The 22441-nt window shown below is 39.1% G+C and overlaps 1 protein-coding gene across 2 annotated transcripts in view; it reads right to left on the reverse strand.

The window, feature by feature from the left end:
* The window catches only part of SLIT3 (slit guidance ligand 3), a 574817-nt gene that overhangs the window by 37108 nt on the left and 515268 nt on the right, over positions 1–22441 (reverse strand). For both annotated transcript variants that reach the window (XM_056516502.1, XM_056516503.1), the window contains 3 exons: positions 20448–20572; positions 7072–7169; positions 4304–4443 (listed from right to left, as the gene is read on the reverse strand). In XM_056516502.1, the coding sequence (XP_056372477.1) occupies positions 4304–4443; positions 7072–7169; positions 20448–20572 (363 nt within the window). The remainder of the gene's footprint in view (positions 1–4303; positions 4444–7071; positions 7170–20447; positions 20573–22441) is intronic.

Here is a 22441-nt window from a genome sequence, read left to right on the forward strand (position 1 = left end):
TAGGATTTCTTTAACCTCCCTGTTCTATGCATGAGGTTGATACATTTATGTGTAGATGTGTACAGGTACATAACAACTTTCTTACAGAATGAATAGTTTATTTTCTGTACAGGGGTAAATAAAATAATTTAGCGCCCTGTATTTACTTTTTCTTTCACAATGGCCATACAGTTAAAACAGACTTAGATATAGGACCTGGGGTAACTAGGTTTCTTATAAAAACTAAATTAAAAAAATACCATTAGTTTTGTGTTATTTACAATAAAATATAATAGAAACAGTTAGCAGCTAGCCATTGGGGTTTAGATTACTTTCATATTTCATTGCTAAATCTTTGCAATCTATATACAATAAATTCCCATTAAAGGGGTTATCCCATGATTTTAAGTTGGTTGACAATAGGATCCCCAAAGATCTCAGGAATGGAGGCCCCTTGAATAGGGGATATCTTTGAATTTTCAGATGACCACTTTAAGGGAAATTCTACAATGGTGGCTGTATTTTTTCTGAGGCTACTTTCACATCAGCATTTTTGTTTTCTGTGATCTGGCAAAGACAGAAGAACTGACATGTACTGATCCCTTTGATGTCAATGAATCATCTTGTGATCAGGTCATCTCAGTATACTTCAGTTCCATTTGTAGCCAGTTTTTTGACCTGATCAAAAACCATGGCATAAACTATCTTTTTGTCTGGCCAAAAAAAGACTACAAATGGAACACTAACATACAGTAAAAATTAAGATTACAGTCTATGATGCCAGATGTGACCAGAAGAGGTTTTGTATGCACATGTTTTTTTGACCTTCCAGTTACGTCTGGTTTTCAAGATGAGCATGCTCAGAGGAAATAAAACAGACAAAAACTGCCGTAAACTGATGAAAAATCTGAAGCAAACTGATGCAAATGTTCAATTTTTTTTTTTTTTACTGAACATGCAAATTTTCTGTTCTTTTAATGATGCAGTTTATTTTCCATTCAAAATATGATCCATTCAACTAAATAAACTGATTAGTGTTGAGCGGCATAGGCCATATTCGAATTCGCGAATATTCGCGAATATATGGACGAATATTCGTCATATATTCGCTAAATTCGCATATTCGTAATATTCTCGTTTTTATTTTTGCTTATGCGAAAATTCGCGTATGTGAAAATAAACATATGCGAAAATTAACATAAGCGAAAATTAGCATATATGAAAATTAGTATATGCGAAAATTCGCATATATGAAAATTAGCATATGCAAATTTTCGCATATGCGCAAAATTGGCATGCCAGTCTCACACAGTAGTATTAGAGCCTTCTTTACACCACACAAGCTGGAAGCAGAGAGGGATGATCACTGTGATGTGTACTGTGAAAAAAATAAAAAATAAAACAATATTCGTAATTACGAATATATAGTGCTATATTCGCGAATATTCGCGATTATGCGATATTCCCAAATAAAATTCGCACTGCGAATATTCGTGAGCAACACTAAAACTGATCATGCCTGAGTGGATCACAAACTTATGATGTAAACTAGCCTTACAAAAACTGTCTGATTTGCCCATAGCTCAGCTTTAATCTTACCAAAGTAATGAGAACAAAGAAAGTTGTATAACTCACTCTCCGGGGGATATCAGAATTGATGCAGTGCACCTCTTACCTCACTGAGGGTCTGGGCTCCCGTGCGTACTGATGTATCTCAGTGCGGCTGGTGGGACTCCCGCTCTCAGTAACTTCTCGGCAAGCAGAGGAAGAACAATGTGGTATGCTCGTTCTTCACTGGTTGCCTTGGACTTATATCCTCGTGGATATCAGGCCCACACTAGCACTGTGCACTGATGACAGAGGACAGAAGGTGAATGGGATGATTGACGGCAAAACTTAAAGGGTACCTCTCATCAAAAAAACTTTTGATATATTATAGATTAATGTATGCAGAATAACTTTACAATTGCATGTTATTAAAAAATATGCTTCTTTCTATTTAATTTTCCACTTTGAAGAAATGACCACTAGGGGTCTCCCTACCAGTCCTGGCAGCAAGCATTTCAGACTCATGCTGGAGTCCTAAACACTACAGGCTGTCAGTCTGCTTTGTTCACAAAGGAGAACACTCAGAGCTGCCAGCCTGCTTTGTTCACAGCCTGTTTGGCTGTGAACAAAGCAGGCTGGCAGCTCTGAGTGTTTAGGACTCCAGCATGAGTCAGAAATGCTTGCTGACAGGACTGATCGGGAAAAATACAATAGAAAGAAGCATATTTTTCATTAACATGCTATTGGAAAGTTATTCAACATTCATTAATCTAAAAGATATCAAAAGTTTATTTAATGAGAGGTACCCTTTAAAAGTTTAGTAGGTTGTACCGGATCAATCTTTGGCTGTAACTGGTATTAACTAAGTGGCATACAGTGCTATAGTGACGTGTTTCAGAACCAGCCTTAGGTTCCTTCTTCAGCAGTGGTTGTTACAGTGGGGGTAATCCCCTAGGTTATATAGAGGGGATACCCCTCCCACTGGTGATGCTAATAGTGGCTGATACAAAACTAGGACTGGATTGGAGACTAAATAGCGATAGAGACAAAGTGTATTGTCTCTATCACTTTGTCTCTATCGCTATTTTGTCTCCAATCCAGTCCGAGTTGTTGTATCAGCCACTATTAGCATCACCAGTGGGAGGGGTATCCCCTCTATATAACCAAGGTGATTACCCCCACTGTAACAACCACTGCTGAAGAAGGAACCTAAGGCTGGTTCTGAAACACGTCAGTATAGCACTGTATGCCACTTAGTTAATACCAGTTACAGCCAAAGATTGATCCGCTACAACCAATTGAACTTTTAAGTTTTGCCGTCAATCATCCCATTCACCTTCTGTCCTCTGTCATTTGTGCGACTCTAGCGCTAGTGTGCACCCAACATCCACGAGGACGCAAGTCCAAGGCCAAGTCCCACCAGCCACACTGAGATACATCAGTACGCACAATCTCCAAGTCCCATGCTACGGGAGCCTGGCCCCCGGTGAGGTAAGAGGTGTGCTGCATCAATTCTGATATCCCTCGGAGGGTGAGTTATACAACATTATATGCTCTGTAAATGAATGCATAGTCTGGTCTGCCACACCGCTTGCAATATCAAAACTGACATTTTGTGCATAGCTATTGGGACAATCATTGGCACATTTCATTGTGGAACTACAATACAATTTAATGGATGTCCTAGTTATTCATACATAAGTTATATACAGACAAAGTATATTGGGACAATACAACAAGTAACAGTATTTGTCTGGGATTGATAAATATAGGCATTTGACTTATATAGGAAAGTGTTCTGGGCATCCTCAGTGACCGGTGCAGTCACTGTAAAGAGAATACGATAGGCTGTGACCATCACCTACTGCAAATGATGTGATTTTCTGATTATATATACCGTATATATACATATATATATATAGATATATCACCTTTCATAGTTATCATGCCTGTGATGATAATAATAATAATGGGACAGCTTAAAGGTGATGACTAAAGAAAAGGCACTGTCCGCTTATTATTAGGCTTATTATCAAATCTGCTATGTTGCTAAATTACCAAGTAAAAGATTAAAACACCTTTTAGACTAAGCTTCCATTAAAATGCCATTCCAGAGTTTTATTTATATATATATATATATATATATATATATATATATATATATATATATATAAATATATATATGTATATATGCAATCTCCACCACAGCACAAAAGAGGGGGTCTTTGCTGGCTCTTTCGCTTGGAATTACTACTAATATATATATATATATATATATATATATATATATATATATATATATATGTGTTATTTATTTATTTTTTTTTCTTGCAAAAATAAAAGACAAGTAATATGTACCTACCCCAGTCCCCAGCAGCTCCCATTCCAGGGACTTCCAGTACCCCACTGCTTATCTCTTTTCTCTGCTTCAGAGACAAGAAGTTAGAGCAGGACCTGCCCACTCAGCCAATCACTGTCCAAGATGGGACACAGCTGCAACCAGTTATTGGCCTAGCAGACAGGTCTTGCTCCTACTCCCTGTCTCAGAAGCAGGGGGAAGAGTTTAGCAGCTGGACACTGGAGCTTCAAGGGGCCTGAATTAGGTAAGCATCACTTGTTTTTCATTTTTACAATATGTCCAGCAAAATATACCAACAAAAAAATTACGATGGAATACTACTTTAAGGGAAATGCAGTTTAAGTGTCTAGAATGTATGAACAGATTATAGCAGCAATGATTTAGGACTTGAGGATTAAAATAATAATACTTTTATACCTGTATAGTTAGGTGAACAAAGGCAGAGGTAATTGTTGATTCCATCTATGCAGGTAGCATTGTTCTCACAGTCATTATCTTCACAGTCATCTGGATTTATCTCACATTTATCACCTTCAAATCCCAATGGACAAGCACAACTATAGAATAGATTAACAGAATAAATAATTGTGTAAAGATACATACTAACATAATACATCTCAATATCTATGAAAAACAGTGGGAACAAGTCAATATGGGCAAAGTCCTTTCTTTTGTCTACAGATGATAATTTCTATTAATATTTTCACCATCTCATCACCCATTTAGTAGAATATGTTACCATATTTAGGAAACATTTGCCTACAGGGGAAGAATTGATCACTATTGGGTCAATCATAACTAGAACGAACTTACAGTAAATTGGCAAACCTTGCAGGTCGGCCATTGATTACTTTAGTCTGCATTTATTAGTTCAGCTTTCCAAGGGCTCTGGTTGCCTTGAAAAGTCTGTGAAGTCTTAGGTCTCCTAGGACTGTATCCACCTTTTCCAGGCAACCAGAGCACTTGGAAAGCTGAACTAATTTATGCTGACTAAAGTAATCAACGGCCGAGCCGCAAGGTTTGCCAATTTACTGTAAGTTCGCTCAACTCTAATCATAACCATTGCTACCAACACAAAAAACTTTTATCTAAGGTTATGGTCCTTTAAATATATTACCACCTTTTTGTGGACCTTCATGCTTTTCCTCTGCTTTTGATGCAAACTGTCTTCTCTGTTGTCTTCATTAGCCCACCTTCCTGTCTGGTGTACATCCTATAATGGACTTCCTATTCCTGTGTACAGGACACTCTAGGCAGGAATTCAGCCAACCTTTTCCCTCTCACTACACCTTCTTAACTGTAACCCCTTTCACATAGGCTGAATTACTGGCAGTTACAGGATGTACCTTAGTTTCCATCAAAAGCAGAATGACCACAGAAAGGTAATAAAATAACTTTGATTACCAATACATGTTCATTTATTAGACAGTTTAGAAATGGTCGACAAAACCCTTAGACAGGATTGCTTTTGCTTATGAAGCAGTATCTTGGACTCCTATAAAAACACTGGTTGTGAAGTGTGATTTATTGTCTTCTATTAGCAGTCTTGTTACTATCAGTTGTAGCTAAATGATCTAATTTACTTTCTGGTAAATAGAAAAGTCTGCATTGATTTCCTTGTGAATTTCTCTGGTGTCCAGGAATGATTAACAGCTACAAGCCTCCTTTCTATTTTTCTGTGAACATTATAAACACTTTTTCAAATGTTTTACACGTTTTAGGGGCATTAGAAAAACACCCAATAAATCATTTTTGTTCGTAAGGTCCTGAAAGATTGTTTATATCAGTTTTAAAGGAGTTTTTAGTATTCACAGCATTAAAATTGCTTTCTGATCTTTGTCTTTGCTTCCCCCTGTCCCCATGGTGCCATACATGTCCTATAGATGTGGGTTCCACCTCTGGGACCAACACCTATCTCTGGAATGAGGGCTCCTTGCTCTCTCTGGCCTGTTTGTGGCTGCTAGGGGTCATTGGAAAGCTTATTTAGTTTGCCTAACTTCCATTGAATTTAATAGGACTTACCAAAACAGCATAGCATCACATGCTATGCAGTTTATGTAAACTCAGGAGTTAAAGAAAGAGTGTAGCCAATGCTACTACACTCTTTATGCAACTCCCATTAAAGTCATCTAGAGTAAACAAGACTGTTTTATGCTTCCTGACCAGCTCTGGCAGCTACAAGCAGGCCGGTGTGGGCTAGGAAGCCCTCATTCTAGAGATAGGTGTGGGTACCAGAAGTAGGACCCCTCACATATTGGACATTTACGGCATATGCTTTGGCTATGCCATAAATTTCCCAGCTATAATAAAACCCCATCCACAATTCCTTTTGTCAGATTTAATTGCTTTTGACTGGGAAAATAAAATAGCCTGCAGTGCTATTTAACTGAATAAAAAAGGATCAAATATTCAAAACTCATATAGAAAAAGTGTAATAGAAGAAATTTATTTTTTAAGTGTTTTCTATTTTCAGCTCCAATATCAATATTCTTAAGTTACCAGGTGAACCTTTATGTTGCCAACTGGAGAAGAACAAATGAACATTAAATACTCAGAACAGGAAAATTTCCGTTGTGTCCCATTAACAATGTCTAGACATAAACCCAGAAAAATGTAGATTTTCAGTATTTTCATTAGTTTTTTTTGTTGGTGTTCTAATAATAATATGACATGTTCAGTTTATGACCTATTACCCAAGGTCCTGGGACACGTCATACCTGTATACCTGAAATATGAACCAACAAACTAAATCTTCTTTATTTTACTAATGAACCAAGAGGCAAGAGAACGTTTAACATTGTGGCCTCTAGAAACCCTGCTGTGTTATTACAAATACGTATGCTTAAGGCTATTAGTACACATTCATTTCTACAGGTCACATAGACACTTGCATTTGAAATGTCAGAAAAAAAAATGAATCAGGGCTTTAGAGACACTCTGCCTGGTTATGAAGGGCAATTGGCTTATTTCCAGGACAACCAGAGGCGATGTCTAATGATACAAGCTGCTAAGTGGCGATACTGAAGTCACTAATGTGTATCTGTTAACTAATGATCCGTTAATGAGGCAGAATTGAGTTCATCACTGACATGGGAATATACTCTCCATAGCACTTTACTGTTCATACACATCATATACATAAAGCAGATGATCAAATCCAAACAATCCAGACACGGCTAAATTACCTGAATCCATCTTTATTGGCGTCACTGGTATGGCAGGTTCCTCCATTCTGGCATGGGTTCTGAATGCAACCATTGATAGGGATGTCACAGTCTCGGCCCTACAAATGGAAAAAGCGGACTGTAATTTGAAATGTGTATAATGATGGTTACTTCTCACAAATGGAAAAACAGATGTGCATGCATACAACCAGGTTTGCTTTACATAAACCACTCTTTTAAAAGCAGAAACTCAACTATACATTGACAAGAGGTTTTTATTTCTTCAGAATTAAGTGATAATTACTTTGATAAGATAAAGGTGCCACGTTAGGTACTACGTCTGAGTATCTGGTACCCTTCCTTCCATGGGAAGAATCAGTTACACCTTAATGTGACATTAAAATGTCTTTATCTGTATCTGCCAATAGGGGGGGCTCCATAGTGACAGACTTACACTACTGATGGAAATTATTTCAGTTAGAGCTGTGTAAATCTGACTACAGTAAACTCTGCCTAGCAGAAGCTGCCAGCAGCAATAGTATCCATATACTTTGCATGAAAATAAAGCCACATTGTAGTCAAAATGTTCATGTGTCAAATGGGGAGTGTAATGTGAAATCAGACACACCAGTATACTCCTAGACAGTGCTGTGCTGTTCTAGTACATATCTATAATCTTTTTCTATGATTGTCCCATTGTAGCGAGTGCACATGGTAAGAACACAAAGCCCCTATAGTGAGTGAAACAGTAAGGTGCCATGAGCCACATATGGCTACTAATTCACTGGTTGAGGACCACCACACTAATGAATCCATCTTCCTTACATGGTATTAAAACTTTTCATTGCTGTTGTGTGTCTGCTGGTTCATCTCTGTTTGTTGTATAAAAATTATGTTGTTATTATTGCCAATAATTTTACTACTTTTACCTATTGGAAAAAAGGGCCCTAATATACTATACAAAAAGCAGATGTGTTATAATATTGCAAGGTAATAAGCAAGTAAGACGTATTTGCCTCTTAACAAGAGAACAGTCTTATCGTTTCCATGTACAGCATGTTTCTGATGAAGCTTACATGTTTCCCTGTGCATTGCATACTGGAGATTTAATGCTCACTTGTGCATTGATCAAGGAAATATATCCAAGATAGAACCCTCCTGTTTGTAATAAATTACATATAAATCTACATCTATAATATTGTTTAAGGAAAACCTAGAGGGAAATATTAGATTTCTTTTGACAGAAACAGCTTCACGTTGAGACTTTCCAGCACACTGGATGTAATGTATTATATACTAAACCCAATTATCCATTTGTTCAATGCAAAAAAAAGGCATTTGGTGCTTGTAGTACAGTAGATCTATTTCTGCCAGACGCTCTCAGACATTATCTGCTATTATCATTTCTGCCAGGCTGACTCTATCTGGCATGCTATCAAATAAGAACCTGGAACGCCAGCTGCACTTTTTAGTGACTTTCTTGTCCCTGTTAATAAATCATGAGTTTCTGCTTGGTAGTAATTTAGACCTACTTGGCGCTCTTAAGCCTCATTTTTATTTGTAGCAAAATGATTTATGGCCACCCTGAGTATAATACATTGTCCTTTATCGTTTTATCCTGTAATACACATCTTGGCTGTGGAATACAGGATTCTGCAGAGGGATGTCTGTTATTATTAAACACACTCCAGGATAACTTGCTGTGATCACAAAGTTGATGTCGATAGAAGTTAATGATTGTAGAAAAATTATGGAAAATGTCTTCCTTCCTAACATATTGTGGTTGTAAAACATCAGGAAAGAGATCCTCATCAATTCATTTGTGAAAACCAATACAAATTTTAGGTAAAATTCGTATGTCTTTTGGGAGATGCACTTTCTAAGCAAATCCACAATTGGAGGATTTCCAGGATTTTGATATCGGTCTGTCTTAGTATTCACTATTAATATCAGATTGTTAGGGGTTGGACTCCTGGCAACCCCACCGATAAGCTGACTGAAAGGGGTCATGGTACTTTTTTGGTACTAAGCAAAGCTCTGTGCACTATATAACAGCTATGTCTGGAACTTTAGCTCTATACAGCTCAATCCCAATTAAGGGAAAGAGACCAACCTGCAATACTAGGCACAGCCACTATAAAATGTGTTGGGGGAACAATAAATGGAAAAAAATCACAGAAGGGAAACATAGAGCCACTGCAAACAGCAGTGTCATGTCTGTATTGGTCTGTGTTCACACACAGCTATTGGATTGCTTGTGTGTAAACAGTTTTATGTTTCCTGGCCAGGCAATAGTTAATGTCTCTGGCTTGCTATCCAATTGCTCCTAGGGTGATAAGGATCAGCTCAGCCTAGCCTCAGGGCTGGTGATACTTCATTATATCCTGACTTGCTAAGATGCTGGACATGCTGCATGGAGCTCTTGGTGAAACACTCTTTATTTGTGCTTTTAATCTACTATCTCTGTTTTAGCATGCACTTTGTATTTTCTGGTTTTAGCCAATTTTTATGTGGCATGCTCTTAGTAGATTTTAAGTTGTGTCTGTTTAGTCGGTTTTAGGATTTGTATATCCTTTCTGTTATGTGTCTGCTCACACTGTGTTTTTTCTTGTATCCGTTTATATGAAGTTCTGTGTTTTATACTTCTGTTTTCCTACTGGGTCAGCTTCTGACCACGCTGTGGAGTGTGCCGCTGGCCAGTAGTCTATTTGGATTTATTATTAATGGCTACTTCGTTAGTGGAGTGGAGTATCCAGTGTGAACAGTGTCCTATGTTGCATCCCTGTTACCGCTCCATGGGGACTCCTTGTCTACTGGATGTGTTTTGAGGGATTGTAATTTATCCTGTCTTGTGTTCAGTGTGAACAGTGTTCTATAATTATATCCGGTTGTATCTGTTAATTCCTTTTTAGCAATAGATCCCGTTTACCTGTCCATGGGGACTAAGAGGGTATTGTTATTCCTGTGCCTACCGGAGATTTTCTAGGGGATTAAGCTTATTCCTGTTTCGTTCTTGAGTATGTTCAGACTTATCCATTTTCCTGTCTGGTGTTTTGAACTCTATATGTTTGTTAGTTCTTTATTCAGATCTTTGAAGTTCTGTTCATGACCGCTTATCTATAGTGTCCTCTGTTCACGACCACTGAGTCCTCTGTTCTTGTCCGCTGATATAGTGTCCCTTATTAAACTCCAATATTTCATCATTGGAATACTACCGTCTGCGGCTGACATTTTAATCCTCTCATTGCAAACAGCGTCTGGATGTGCCACTTTAACCCCTTAAGGACACATGACGTTCTCATACGTCTCCATTTCCGAGTCCTTAAGGACACATGACGTATGAGAACGTCATGTGTTTTACCGGCCCCCCGCAACCATCTGGAGCGGAGCCGGTCCCCGATGCCTGCTGAAATCGTTCAGCAGGCATCGGGGCATATCGCCCAGGGGGGTCATTATGACCCCCCATGTCGGCGATGGCCGCAGATCGCTGGACAATTCAGTCCAGCGATCTGCGGCGGATTCCGGGTCAATCGGGTCTCCAGTGACCCGGTGACCCGGAATTATTGGCTGATCGGGGCCGTCAGAGACGGCCCTGAACAGCCAGAGCCAGCAGGGGTGAGGTGGCACTGGTGCCACCTCGCGATCGCCCTGATTCGTCGGCCGGATTACCGGCCGACCAATCAGGGCGCCTGCTGCGGGTGTCACTCCCGCAACCCGCTCCGCCCCTCTTCCGGAGGACGTGAGCGGGTGCGGGACGTGCACCCCGGGTGCTGGGGACCCCGATCCCCGGCGCCCCTGTTGGGATCGGGGCCCCAGGAGCAGCGGCGGCGGAGACGACGAGGGACTGACCTGGTGCAGCGAGGATCGTTGGAGGTGAGTGACAGCCTCCTGCTGTTGCTTAGCAACAGCTCCCAGCATGCAAAAAGGGCATGCTGGGAGCTGTAGTTATGCAACAGCAGGAGGCAGACCACCACAACTCCCAGCATGCCCTTATGGGCATGCTGGGACTTGTAGTTTTGCAACAGCTGGAGGCACATTCTTTCTATGGAAAAGTGCACCTTCAGCTGTTGTGTAACTACAACTCCCAGCTTGCACAATCAGCTAAAGTGCATGCTGGGAGTTGTAGTGGTGCATCTGGTGGTTGCATAACTACAACTCCCAGCATGCCCGTTGGCTGTCGGTGACTGCTGAGAGTTGTAGTTTTGCAACAGCTGAAGGCACACTGAGTTAAGTAGCAAACCAGTGTGTCTCCAGCTGTTGCATAACTACAATCCCCAGCATCCCCAGCCAAAGTAGTATGCCTCCAGCTGTTGCATAACTACAACACCCAGCATGCCCTTCCGCTGTCCGTACATGCTGGGGGTTGTAGCTTTTGCAACAGCTGAAGGCACACTGGTTGCAAAACACTGAGTTTGTTACCAAACTCGGTGTTTCACAACCAGTGTGCATCCAGCTGTTGCAAAACTACAACTCCCAGCATGCACTGATAGACCGTACATGCTGGGAGTTGTAGTTTTGCAACAGCTGGATGTCCCCCCCCCCCCCCCCAATGTGAATGTACAGGGTACACTCACATGGGCGGAGGATTACAGTAAGTATCCGGCTGCAAGTTTGAGGTGCGGCAAAATTTCTGCCGCAGCTCAAACTGCCAGCGAGAAACGACTGTGAACCCCCCGCCCGTGCGACTGTACCCTAAAAACACTACACTACACTAACACACAATAAAATAAAAAGTAAAAAACACTACATATACACATACCCCTACACAGCCCCCCTCCCCAATAAAAATGAAAAACGTCTGGTACGCCACTGTTTCCAAAACGGAGCCTCCAGCGGTTGCAAAACTACAACTCCCAGCATGCACTGATAGACCGTACATGCTGGGAGTTGTAGTTTTGCAACAGCTGGATGTCCCCCCCAATGTGAACGTACAGGGTACACTCACATGGGCGGAGGATTACAGTAAGTATCCGGCTGCAAGTTTGAGCTGCGTCAAATTTTCTGCCGTAGCTCAAACTGCCAGCGAGAAACTACTGTGAACCCCCCGCCCGTGTGACTGTACCCTAAAAACACTACACTACACTACCACAAAATAAAATAAAAAGTAAAAAACACTACGTATACACATACCCCTACACAGCCCCCCTCCCCTCCCCAATAAAAATGAAAAACGTCTGGTACGCCACTGTTTCCAAAACGGAGCCTCCAGCTGTTGCAAAACAACTACTCCCAGTATTGCCAGATAGCCGTTGACTGTCCAGGCATGCTGGGAGTTTTACAACAGCTGGAGGCACCCTGTTTGGGAATCACTGGCGTAGAATTCCCCTATGTCCACCCCTATGCAATCCCTAATTTAGGCCTCAAATGCGTATGGCGCTCTCACTTTGGAGCGCTGTCGTATTTCAAGGCAACAGTTTAGGGCCACATATGGGGTATCGCCGTACTCGGGAGAAATTGGGCTTCAAATTTTGGGGGGTATTTTCTGCTATTACCCTTTTAAAAAATGTAAAATTTTTGGGAAAACAAGCATTTTAGGTAAAAAAAATATATATTTTTTTACATATGCAAAAGTCGTGAAACACCTGTAGGGTATTAAGGTTCAAATTACCCCTTGTTACGTTCCCCGAGGGGTCTAGTTTCCAAAATGGTATGCCATGTGTTTTTTTTTTGCTGTCCTGGCACCATAGGGGCTTCCTAAATGCGGCATGCCCCCAGAGCAAAATTCGCTTTCAAAAAGCCAAATGTGACTCCTTCTTTTCTGAGACCTGTAGTGCGCCAGCAGAGCACTTTTCACACCCATATGGGGTGTTTTCTGAATCGGGAGAAATTGGGCTTCAAATTTTGGGGGGTATTTTCTGCTATAACCCTTTTTAAAATTGTAAAAATTTTGGGAAACCAAGCATTTTAGGTAAAAAAAATATATATTTTTTTACATATGCAAAAGTCGTGAAACACCTGTAGGGTATTAAGGTTCACATTACCCCTTGTTACGTTCCCCGAGGGGTCTAGTTTCCAAAATGGTATGCCATGTGTTTTTTTTTTGCTGTTCTGGCACCATAGGGGCTTCCTAAATGCGGCATGCCCCCAGAGCAAAATTTGCTTTCAAAAAGCCAAATGTGACTCCTTCTCTTCTGAGACCTGTAGTGCACCAGCAGAGCACTTTTCACCCCCATGCGAGGTGTTTTCTGTATCGGGAGAAATTGGGCTTCAAATTTTGGGGGGTATTTTCTGCTATTACCCTTTTTAAAAATGTAAAATTTTTGGGAAACCAAGCATTTTAGGTAAAAAAAATATATATTTTTTTTACATATGCAAAAGTTGTGAATCACCTGTAGGATATTAAGGTTCACTTTACCCCTTGTTACGTTCCCTGAGGGGTCTAGTTTCCAAAATGGTATGCCATGTGTTTTTTTTTTGCTGTCCTGGCACCATAGGGGCTTCCTAAATGCGGCATGCCCCCCAAAAACCATTTGTCGCTCCTTCCCTTCTGAGCCCTCTACTGCGCCCGCCGAACAATTAACATAGACATATGAGGTATGTGCTTACTCGAGAGAAATTGGGTTTCAAATACAAGTAAAAATTTTCTCCTTTTTACCCCTTATAAAAATTCAAAAATTGGGTCTACAAGAACATGCGAGTGTAAAAAATGAAGATTTTGAATTTTCTCCTTCACTTTGCTGCTATTCCTGTGAAACACCTAAAGGGTTAATACACTTACTGAATGTTTTTTTGAATACTTTAGGGGGTGTAGTTTTTATAATGGGGTCTTTTATGGGGTATTTCTAATATGAAGACCCTTCAAATCCACTTCAAAACTGAACTGGTCCCTGAAAAATAGTGAGTTTGAAAATTTTGTGAAAAATTTCAAAATTGCTACTGAACTTTGAAGCCCTATGGTGTCTTCCAAAAGTAAAAACTCATAAATTTTATGATGCAAACATAAAGTAGACATATTGTATATGTGAACCCAAAAAAAATATATTTTGAATATCCATTTTCCTTACAAGCAGAGAGCTTCAAAGTTAGAAAAATGCAAAATTTTCATTTTTTTCATCAAATTTTGGGATTTTTCACCAAGAAAGGATGCAAGTTACCATAAAATTTTACCACTAAGTTAAAGTAGAATATGTCACGAAAAAACAATCTCGGAATCAGAATGATAACTAAAAGCATTCCAGAGTTATTAATGTTTAAAGTGACAGTGGTCAGAATTGCAAAAAACGCTCCGGTCCTTAAGGTATAAAATGGCCTGGTCCTTAAGGGGTTAAGCAGTGGCAAGTCCAGATGCCACCCACAATTATCAGTGAATTGCCAGCATTGGCAGTTGCGGCTTGCGCTTTGAATTCACTAATAATTCCACCTGGACTTGCCACCTCTTAGAGTGTTGATTCTAGGTATTGCTGGCAATTAAAGAACGCACGTGATAGCTACATCCGGTAACGCTGCATGTAAGATGCCCTTATGATTGTATAGCTCAGCTTAAAGTGTGCCTTGTATGAATGAAGTGATGAGACAGAAAATACTAGGTTGTGTTTGCATTTCTGGTTTTCTGTTCATAGGAACAGAAAACCGAAAATGATGACAGTGCCATATCTATCACATGACATTGGTGTTTGATGGACATAGGGTTCTGTCATGGTGTCCATCATTACACTGAAAAAAATAGCACTGTTTTGTGTGTTACTTTTTCTTCCAAAAATAATGGAGTCTGCAAGAGAGGCAGCTGTCAACCTAGCCTAGAGCCCGAACTGTCTAGTTCATGTGTTCTTTGTTGTTTCTGTTTGGCAGATGCCATAGACATGAAATCCTGCTGAATCCTCAAGGTCTGCCAACGCAAATTGAATTTTTACAGCCAGCTTAGCGGTAGACAGAAGCATGAATGGCAGGATTTAGTTAAATTTGAAATAATCTAATTACTATTTACATTTTATTATTTACATTTTTTATTAACATACTGTCAGTGAAGATTAGCCACATGTATTACAACTGAAGCCATTGTAACAGATTTGTTTCTGCAAATGAATACACAATTTGAAAAAAAATCTAGAACAAGTTATATATGAAGCTGCTTTACAAACAGAACTATAACACAATAGGATGAAAAGCCATGATGCATGTTCTTTTTTTTTTCTAAGCCATGGGTGGATTTCATTGTCTGGGATATTGTTTTTCACATGTTTATCTAAATTGCCATTCATTCCGAATACAAGGAGCTTAATGCAAAGTAACATAACAAAATCAGCAGAGTAAATCAGATACCCGTTGGCAAATGCTTGGGACTGTTACTCAGATTCCAGTGTTGGCACATGTGTTTGGGTAAGGCTATGTGCCAAAGAAATTCTTAGCAGTTTGGGGCAGCTTCTGTTTTAACTTGTTGGCTCTCTGCAGAACATGCTGGCCAGCAAGCTGTGGTAGTGCATAGATTACATTAAGAATGTACTTAAGCCATTTCTCTGAATACATATATATTTTAGAAGCCCTCACAGGAGGCCATACCAAATTTTCCATAAGGTAAGCTGCAGCATTAGAAGTTCTAAATGGTCAGAAGTGGAGGTCTACAACCAGATCATGACAACTTATTAGAACAATGCGAATCTCAAAGCTTAGACATGTACTGAAGTCTGTGACTCATTCACTGTAGGAGATGAAGAGGATGAAGTTTCAAAGACTGAGACAAAGTCCAGATGTCATGTGGTTGGGTATAAAATTTAATTATCAATTCTCGGTATACATTTTGCAAGACATATTGTCACTTATCTTTTCCTATAGTGTATGTATCTTCCCTGCATATACTGGATGCAGTCTAATTAAGTTACAAATAGTACAGATCCAGTATAATCACATTATCTAGCCTTCTATGTATAACCTGTAATGCTATGTTGTTTAGATAGTTTCCGTTTGATAAGGTTTCTATTTTGCTTAACACACACCTAGTGATACCTTACATACAAGAAATCCATACCAAACATTTAAACATTCTACATGAAAAACCATGAGATGATATGATCACAATACGTTTTATAAATGATGCCTATACAACTCTATTACTAGCTGCAATTCACTGATGATATTATGTGATCAGCACCATATTGAGATTTATTGCACTGGGGGGTATGGTTCACAATAACTACATCAAGGCAGACAGAGCTTTAGATCATCTTTATACAATGCAGATCCAGCAGCTTGGACTGGTCATACGCTTCAAAAAAATCCTCCTTGTGGTGCTCTCTCCTCTTTCTCTCTCTTTGTTTTACGCTTTAGGGGACCTATTCAACCTGCGAGTGGGCCCTCTTCCTAAATGTCCTTATTCCCCAGCTCAGTTTAGAGGATGTTTCCATAGGAGATTGTCTTCTTTCTACTCTGTTCCCCTTAGTGTATGGGATGTTTCCCTTCCTATAATGTTTCCCTCTGCATAGGAAACATTTTTCTCTCTACTAAGTTCCCCTCTGTGTAATGTACGTTCATTTTTAAACTCTGTTTGGGATGTTTCCCTTCCTCTCTGTGGAGGGGATCTTCTTTATACACAGGTATCCTCTACATAGGGGATGTTCTACCTTCTCTATTCCCCTCAGTGTATTGGATGTTCCCCTTCATATAATGTTCCTCTCTGTAGGAGATGTCCGTCTCTGTACTTTGTTATCCTGTACATAGGAGACATTCTTCTCTCTACTCTGTTTCTGTCTGTGTAGACTGTTTACTTCCTATAATGTTCCTCTCTTTATTCTGTTATCTTCTACATAGGGGATGATGTTATTTCTGATCTGTTCTCCCCTTTACACAAGGGTAATCTTTGCATTTGTAATTTTTTCTTCCTTTTTTTTTTTTTTTTAAATGCTACATCTTGTTAAAAAAAAATTAAAAATATATTACAAGATCAGAGGTTATGGATATACAAGCTATCATAAAGCATAACATAGACTAGATATACACTAGAATTTTATTGAAACTGTTCTCCCTTCTCTTCTAAAATTTGAGTGCAGCATCAATCATCCATAGGTGGCGCTGTTACACTTCACAATGCATAGGATTATAAAATAAAAAATAAAAAACTGTACAAACAGCACTAAAAAAAAAACCAACATAACTATTGAATTATGCATACATTTTAGTTATTTCTTGCTAGTGAAAAGAAAGTATTTGAACATAAAATATAAAAATAAAATTTCGGGGTAAATGTTTGCACTACAATACCCTGTACAGAAATTATTCAGGTGTAAAAAAGTAGCAACATTGAAATCCTTAATATATGTATTTCTTTCTCCAAAAACTATATTAAATAAATAGAGGTTTTCTGATCAAGAAGGTAAATTATGATACATCACAAGTAACATGTATGTATTAATACATCTCAGCTGCAGGAAAGTGCAATTTGCCAATTGTAACAACTCCGATCCATTGTCTTTACAGTATTACTGTGGGTCAGATTCATCTATGTATTATAAGGTTGTCTATTCCTCCTCTAACTTTCAGCTTTTGGTAACGTAACAGTGCCATTTCTTGGCCATGTTTGCCTAAGCATGTGTGACAGAATAGTTACATGTAAACATACTCTGTTCTTTCATTAATGCAAATTATTGCCATAAAGTCTTATCTGGTGTTAATACATTTTAACAAGATGCTGCATCAATTCAGTTCTATTGTACAACCTAATATCCAAGTGATCACAAAAATGGGAAATTGTCTGGAGACACATTCCTGGTTAATAAAGGGTTCAACAGTATATACTTAGTACTTTACATTGAATTCTGCAACAGGATGTAATAAAGTCCAGAGATCCCATAACGCTATAGGTTAGGTATTTTCTATTTTACTTCATTGATGTAGTGCTCTACGCAGAATTTCCCAAAACTGACATCAAACAAGTGAAAACAAATGCTCAGAGAGCAGATTTCGGACAATTTATAAAGGGCCTGGAATCGCTTCCATATGGGCAGACTTGTGTGGGGCGGCTCGGTGAGTAGGAAGCAAGACATTCTTATTTAATTAACCTGGTTCCTTTAAAGAGCAGCATGGTACACCTCATATGGTTCCCATCTAAATCTGACAACTGTAGTTTCCCTCAAATCTTGGTGGTTATGAATCATGAGCCAATCCAGTTTATAATAAATAGTACATACGACGGCCACTAATGTGCTCTGTTCTTTTTAGCTATGGTACTTACAGTCTATGTAAGTGAAGCTGGCATGCAGCATAAAGCCTATATACATATGCCTGGTAGGGTGATCTGCATCAAAATTAGGTAATGTATGTTAATAGCCATAAAAGGCTCATATATATTGATATAGATTGGTGTGACAAACCTAATAGACCAGTTTTAGGATGTTGCTTACTGTAATAAAACAGACACCCTTCTCCATATAATTTAATAGTTGTATTATAATATTCTTTTAAATTGCCTTAACTATCGATGACATTAGTCTTCTAAGGCTATGGATGGTTTTCCAGGACTTAAAAGAGGCACTCCAGTGGAAAACAAATCTTTTAAAAATCAACTGGTGCCAAAAGGTTAAACACATTGCTAAATGACTTCTATTTAAAAATCTTAATCCTTCCAGTACTTATCAGCTGCTGTATGCTCCAAGGGAAGTTGTATAGTTATTTTCTGTCTGACCACAGTGCTCTCTGCTGACACCTCTGTCTATGTCAGGAACTGTCCTGAGTACAAGCAAATCCCCATAGTAAACCTCTCCTGCTCTGGACAGTTCTTGATACCGACAGAGGTGTCAGCAGAGAGCACTGTGGTCAGACTGCTAAAAAATCCAGGTAGAAATACAACTTCCTTTGGAGCATACAGCTGCTGATAAGTACTGGAAGGATTAAGATTTTTAAATAGAAGTAATTTACAAATGTGTTTAACTTTCTGGCACCAATTGATTTTTAAAAGATTTGTTTTCCACCGGAGTACCCCTTTAAAGGGGTTTTTCAGAGAAATGTAAAAGTTTACTATGTGCCTATTCATGCAGTAAAACAATAAAATACCACATACTTACCTCCCCCGCTTTCCCAGCACTAAAGCTGTAAGATTTTCCAGTCCCAAACTGCTCCTGTTCTTTCTCCTTCTGATGACATTCCGCTTCCTACTTGGCTCCGTGATTGGCTAAGCTGGGAGCAGGACATCATTGGAAGGAGTAAGAATAGGACTGACCTGGGGCCAGAAGAACAAACCGCTGCAGCACGGGGGGAGGTAAGCATGTGGTCATTTATTGTTGTACTGTTGCACAGAGAGGCACGTAGTAAATTTTAACAGTTCCCATTTAAACATTAATGACTGATGTGTAGGACATGGACTTATTATTTGATTAGTGGGAATGTAACACCATGTTCAGCAAAATGAAACATAGTATTCTCTTCATATTTTATACAGGCTTAGATGCCTATTGGTACTGGTAGTATGGCAGTTTAGTTGTGTGCAAGTCAATGGGACTTGCAGTACTAGTTACAGTCACACAAGTATGATTAGAAAGCTGTGTCTATGGAAACAAAAGACAAGTTTCATGGCCAAGAGCAAAACTATATGATGATTATAATTTACATCAGTTACTGTTCCCATTAGGACACACTATCAAAATTCCAAATTAACCTATCGGTATGTAATTGGAGTGTGGGAGGAGATCAAAACTAGGGAAAACCCTGCCAAACATACGGAACATATAAACTTCATGCAGATTTTGGCCTCGGTTATATCTGAACACAGGACCCAAGAATGCGCAAAGCAACAGTGCTGATCGCTGGTGCATGTCAAAATGGATGAGAAAGCGATGACCTGGTAAGCATTGGAAAATTAGCAGTGGGGGATTGGGCAGGTGAGTACTGCTTTTTCTGCCTTTTTTAATCCAAGTATTGCCCATATGTAAATACTCAAATGCAGTCAACTTCTTTTAAAAAGAAAATGTGCAATATTCTGGCATATGAATAAAACCTTCCAGTGCCTATTTTGCATAAAATGTTTCAGAAGGGGTTCCCCCGGTTCTGCGTCGGAAAATTTATTTACATGACCTCGCTGGTAAATTCCTTTCAGTACATATAGACAGTATAGGAAAAGGAGAATGAGCAAAAGTTCACTGCTAAAACTGATGTAGAAATAATAACAAATGGCCATTTACTGAAACATGTGACCTTATAAACCCAATATCTATATTACAAGGGATATGATCTTTGCGAGGACTAGCATACGTGTTGAGTTATAACTCACAATTATTTGATATAAATTGAAAGCTAATTGGAGAATTTCCTTCCATCTTATTACAGACGGCACCACTGTGATTTATATTATTTTTCTCAAGATGATTGGGAGGTCAGTCATTTTAATCAGAAGACAACGCTCAAGCCCAGCGTGACACAGATCAATTTTCATTTGGGCATCCAAGAAACACATTGTGAACATAAAAATGAACTACCTTGAATCCATAGGGGCAAGTGCAACGATAGAATTCCAAGGGGTCACTGGTGCACGTCCCATTGTTCTTGCAGGGGTTAGAAAAACAGGGGTTGCATTTTGACACAATGTTGATGTCTACTGGACCTGAAATGTAAAAAGTCAAAGAGAGAAAAAAAGCCAGTAAGATTTTCATGTACAAATCTCCTGCAAAAGACTTCAAGCAGCATTTAATGCCTGGAGTATGTTACTAGTCTGCCACATAATGCAACATCATGTTTAAGGGTGGATTTGCATAAGAAACTTACCTATATGCGTGTGGTAATATTAAAAAAATGTCCAAACTATATGCTGACATATACCAGCATGAACCTGTGCTGGATCCATTCATTTCAGTTACCCAAAATACTCTTAAAGTGACATTTGGTCCATATTTAAAGGGGTAGTCCCATTCCCCAGTGTTCTGAACGTTTTGTTCAGAACGTTTGGAGCAGACGGCTGTAATTGTGACGTCATGGCCACGCCCCTCATGATATCACACCACACCCCCTCCATTCATGTCTATGGAAGAGGACGTGACAGTCATCACGGCCTCTCCCATACACATGAATGGAAGGGGTGTGGCCTGATATCACGATCACGGACACCCGAGCCTTTTGACCAAAATATTTAAAACGCTGGGGCACGGGTGTACTCCTTTAAGTGTATACTGTTTGGTGTGGGACTGAAAAGTGCAGTATCGCTCTACAATGCAGTAAGGTACAAGACAACTGATCTTGCAATTATAATACTTGATGTTCAAGAAACACCTAGACATATTATAGAGACTATAGTGAATAGATACTCAGCTGATGTGGTTACCTTGCTGGGGAAATATACATAGAAAGGAAAGCAAGTGGTCTGTGGTAGTTTTTACATAGAATACATCTTTGATATGTTCTGATTAAAGTTGGCAAACTGGCTAAGATCCACGAGGATGTTTTTAGTCCAATACCGTACACAAAGCACATTGATAGGCGATCTCCTAAAAGCCGTCTTTAGTCATGTCAGCGCAAGAACTGCCGCCTAATAATCATTGACCTTTCCTTACTTCCCCATTGTAAAATTACAGAGCAGATTATGAGATACACAGTACACATGCTTTTTATTAGCTCTGATATTTCAAGTTGGAACAAAGGCTTTAAAATACTTGTTGTAAATTTCCACCTAGGAAAAACCAATTAATATTTTCTTTAATCGTGAACACATGTTTAAAAAAGCCGCATAGACAATACTTGAAATGTGAGCCGCAATATATAAATGACGTAGAATAAATACAGGCCCATTCCTGAAGTTCAGAAATTAAAGGGGAACTCTGGTGAAATGTTTTTTTTTTTTTTTTTTTTTTTTAAATCAACTGGTGCAAGAAAGTTAAACCGATTTGTAAATTACTTCTATTTAAAAATCTTAACCCTTCTAGTACTTATCAGCTGCTGTATACTACAGATATACTACAGAGAAATTTCTGGAGTTTTTTCCAGCCGAACAGTAGTGCTCTCTGCTGACACCTCTGTACGTGTCAGGAACTGTCCAGAGCAGTAGAGGTTTTCTATGGGGATATTATTCTAATCTGGACAGTTCCTGACACGGACCCCTCTGTTGTCAGACAGAAAAGAAATTCACAAATGTCTCTGTTTTATACAGCAGCTAATAAGTACTGGAAGGATCAAGATTTTTTAATAGAAGTAATTTACAAATCTGTTTAACTTTCTGGCACCAGTTGATTTGAAAGCATTTGTTTTCTACTTGTTTCCACCGGAGTTCCCCTTTAATTTAATGAAGCTGAACTGTCTAAAATATTGTTCAGGGTCAATCTGAATGTTTGGCAGGTTATGAATTGCGGATTCTGGTGCCAAACAATCTACGCAGTGTTGAATATCAAATCAACTTTTACATCTTTTAGATGTTGAAATAACCGGTATTATATACAGTTCAGTGTCATCGGCTGCCAAGTTGTAAACAGACTTTTTATGTCAT

This window comes from Hyla sarda, chromosome 4, assembly GCF_029499605.1.
Source record: "Hyla sarda isolate aHylSar1 chromosome 4, aHylSar1.hap1, whole genome shotgun sequence".
In the NCBI taxonomy this organism is placed as follows: domain Eukaryota; kingdom Metazoa; phylum Chordata; class Amphibia; order Anura; family Hylidae; genus Hyla; species Hyla sarda.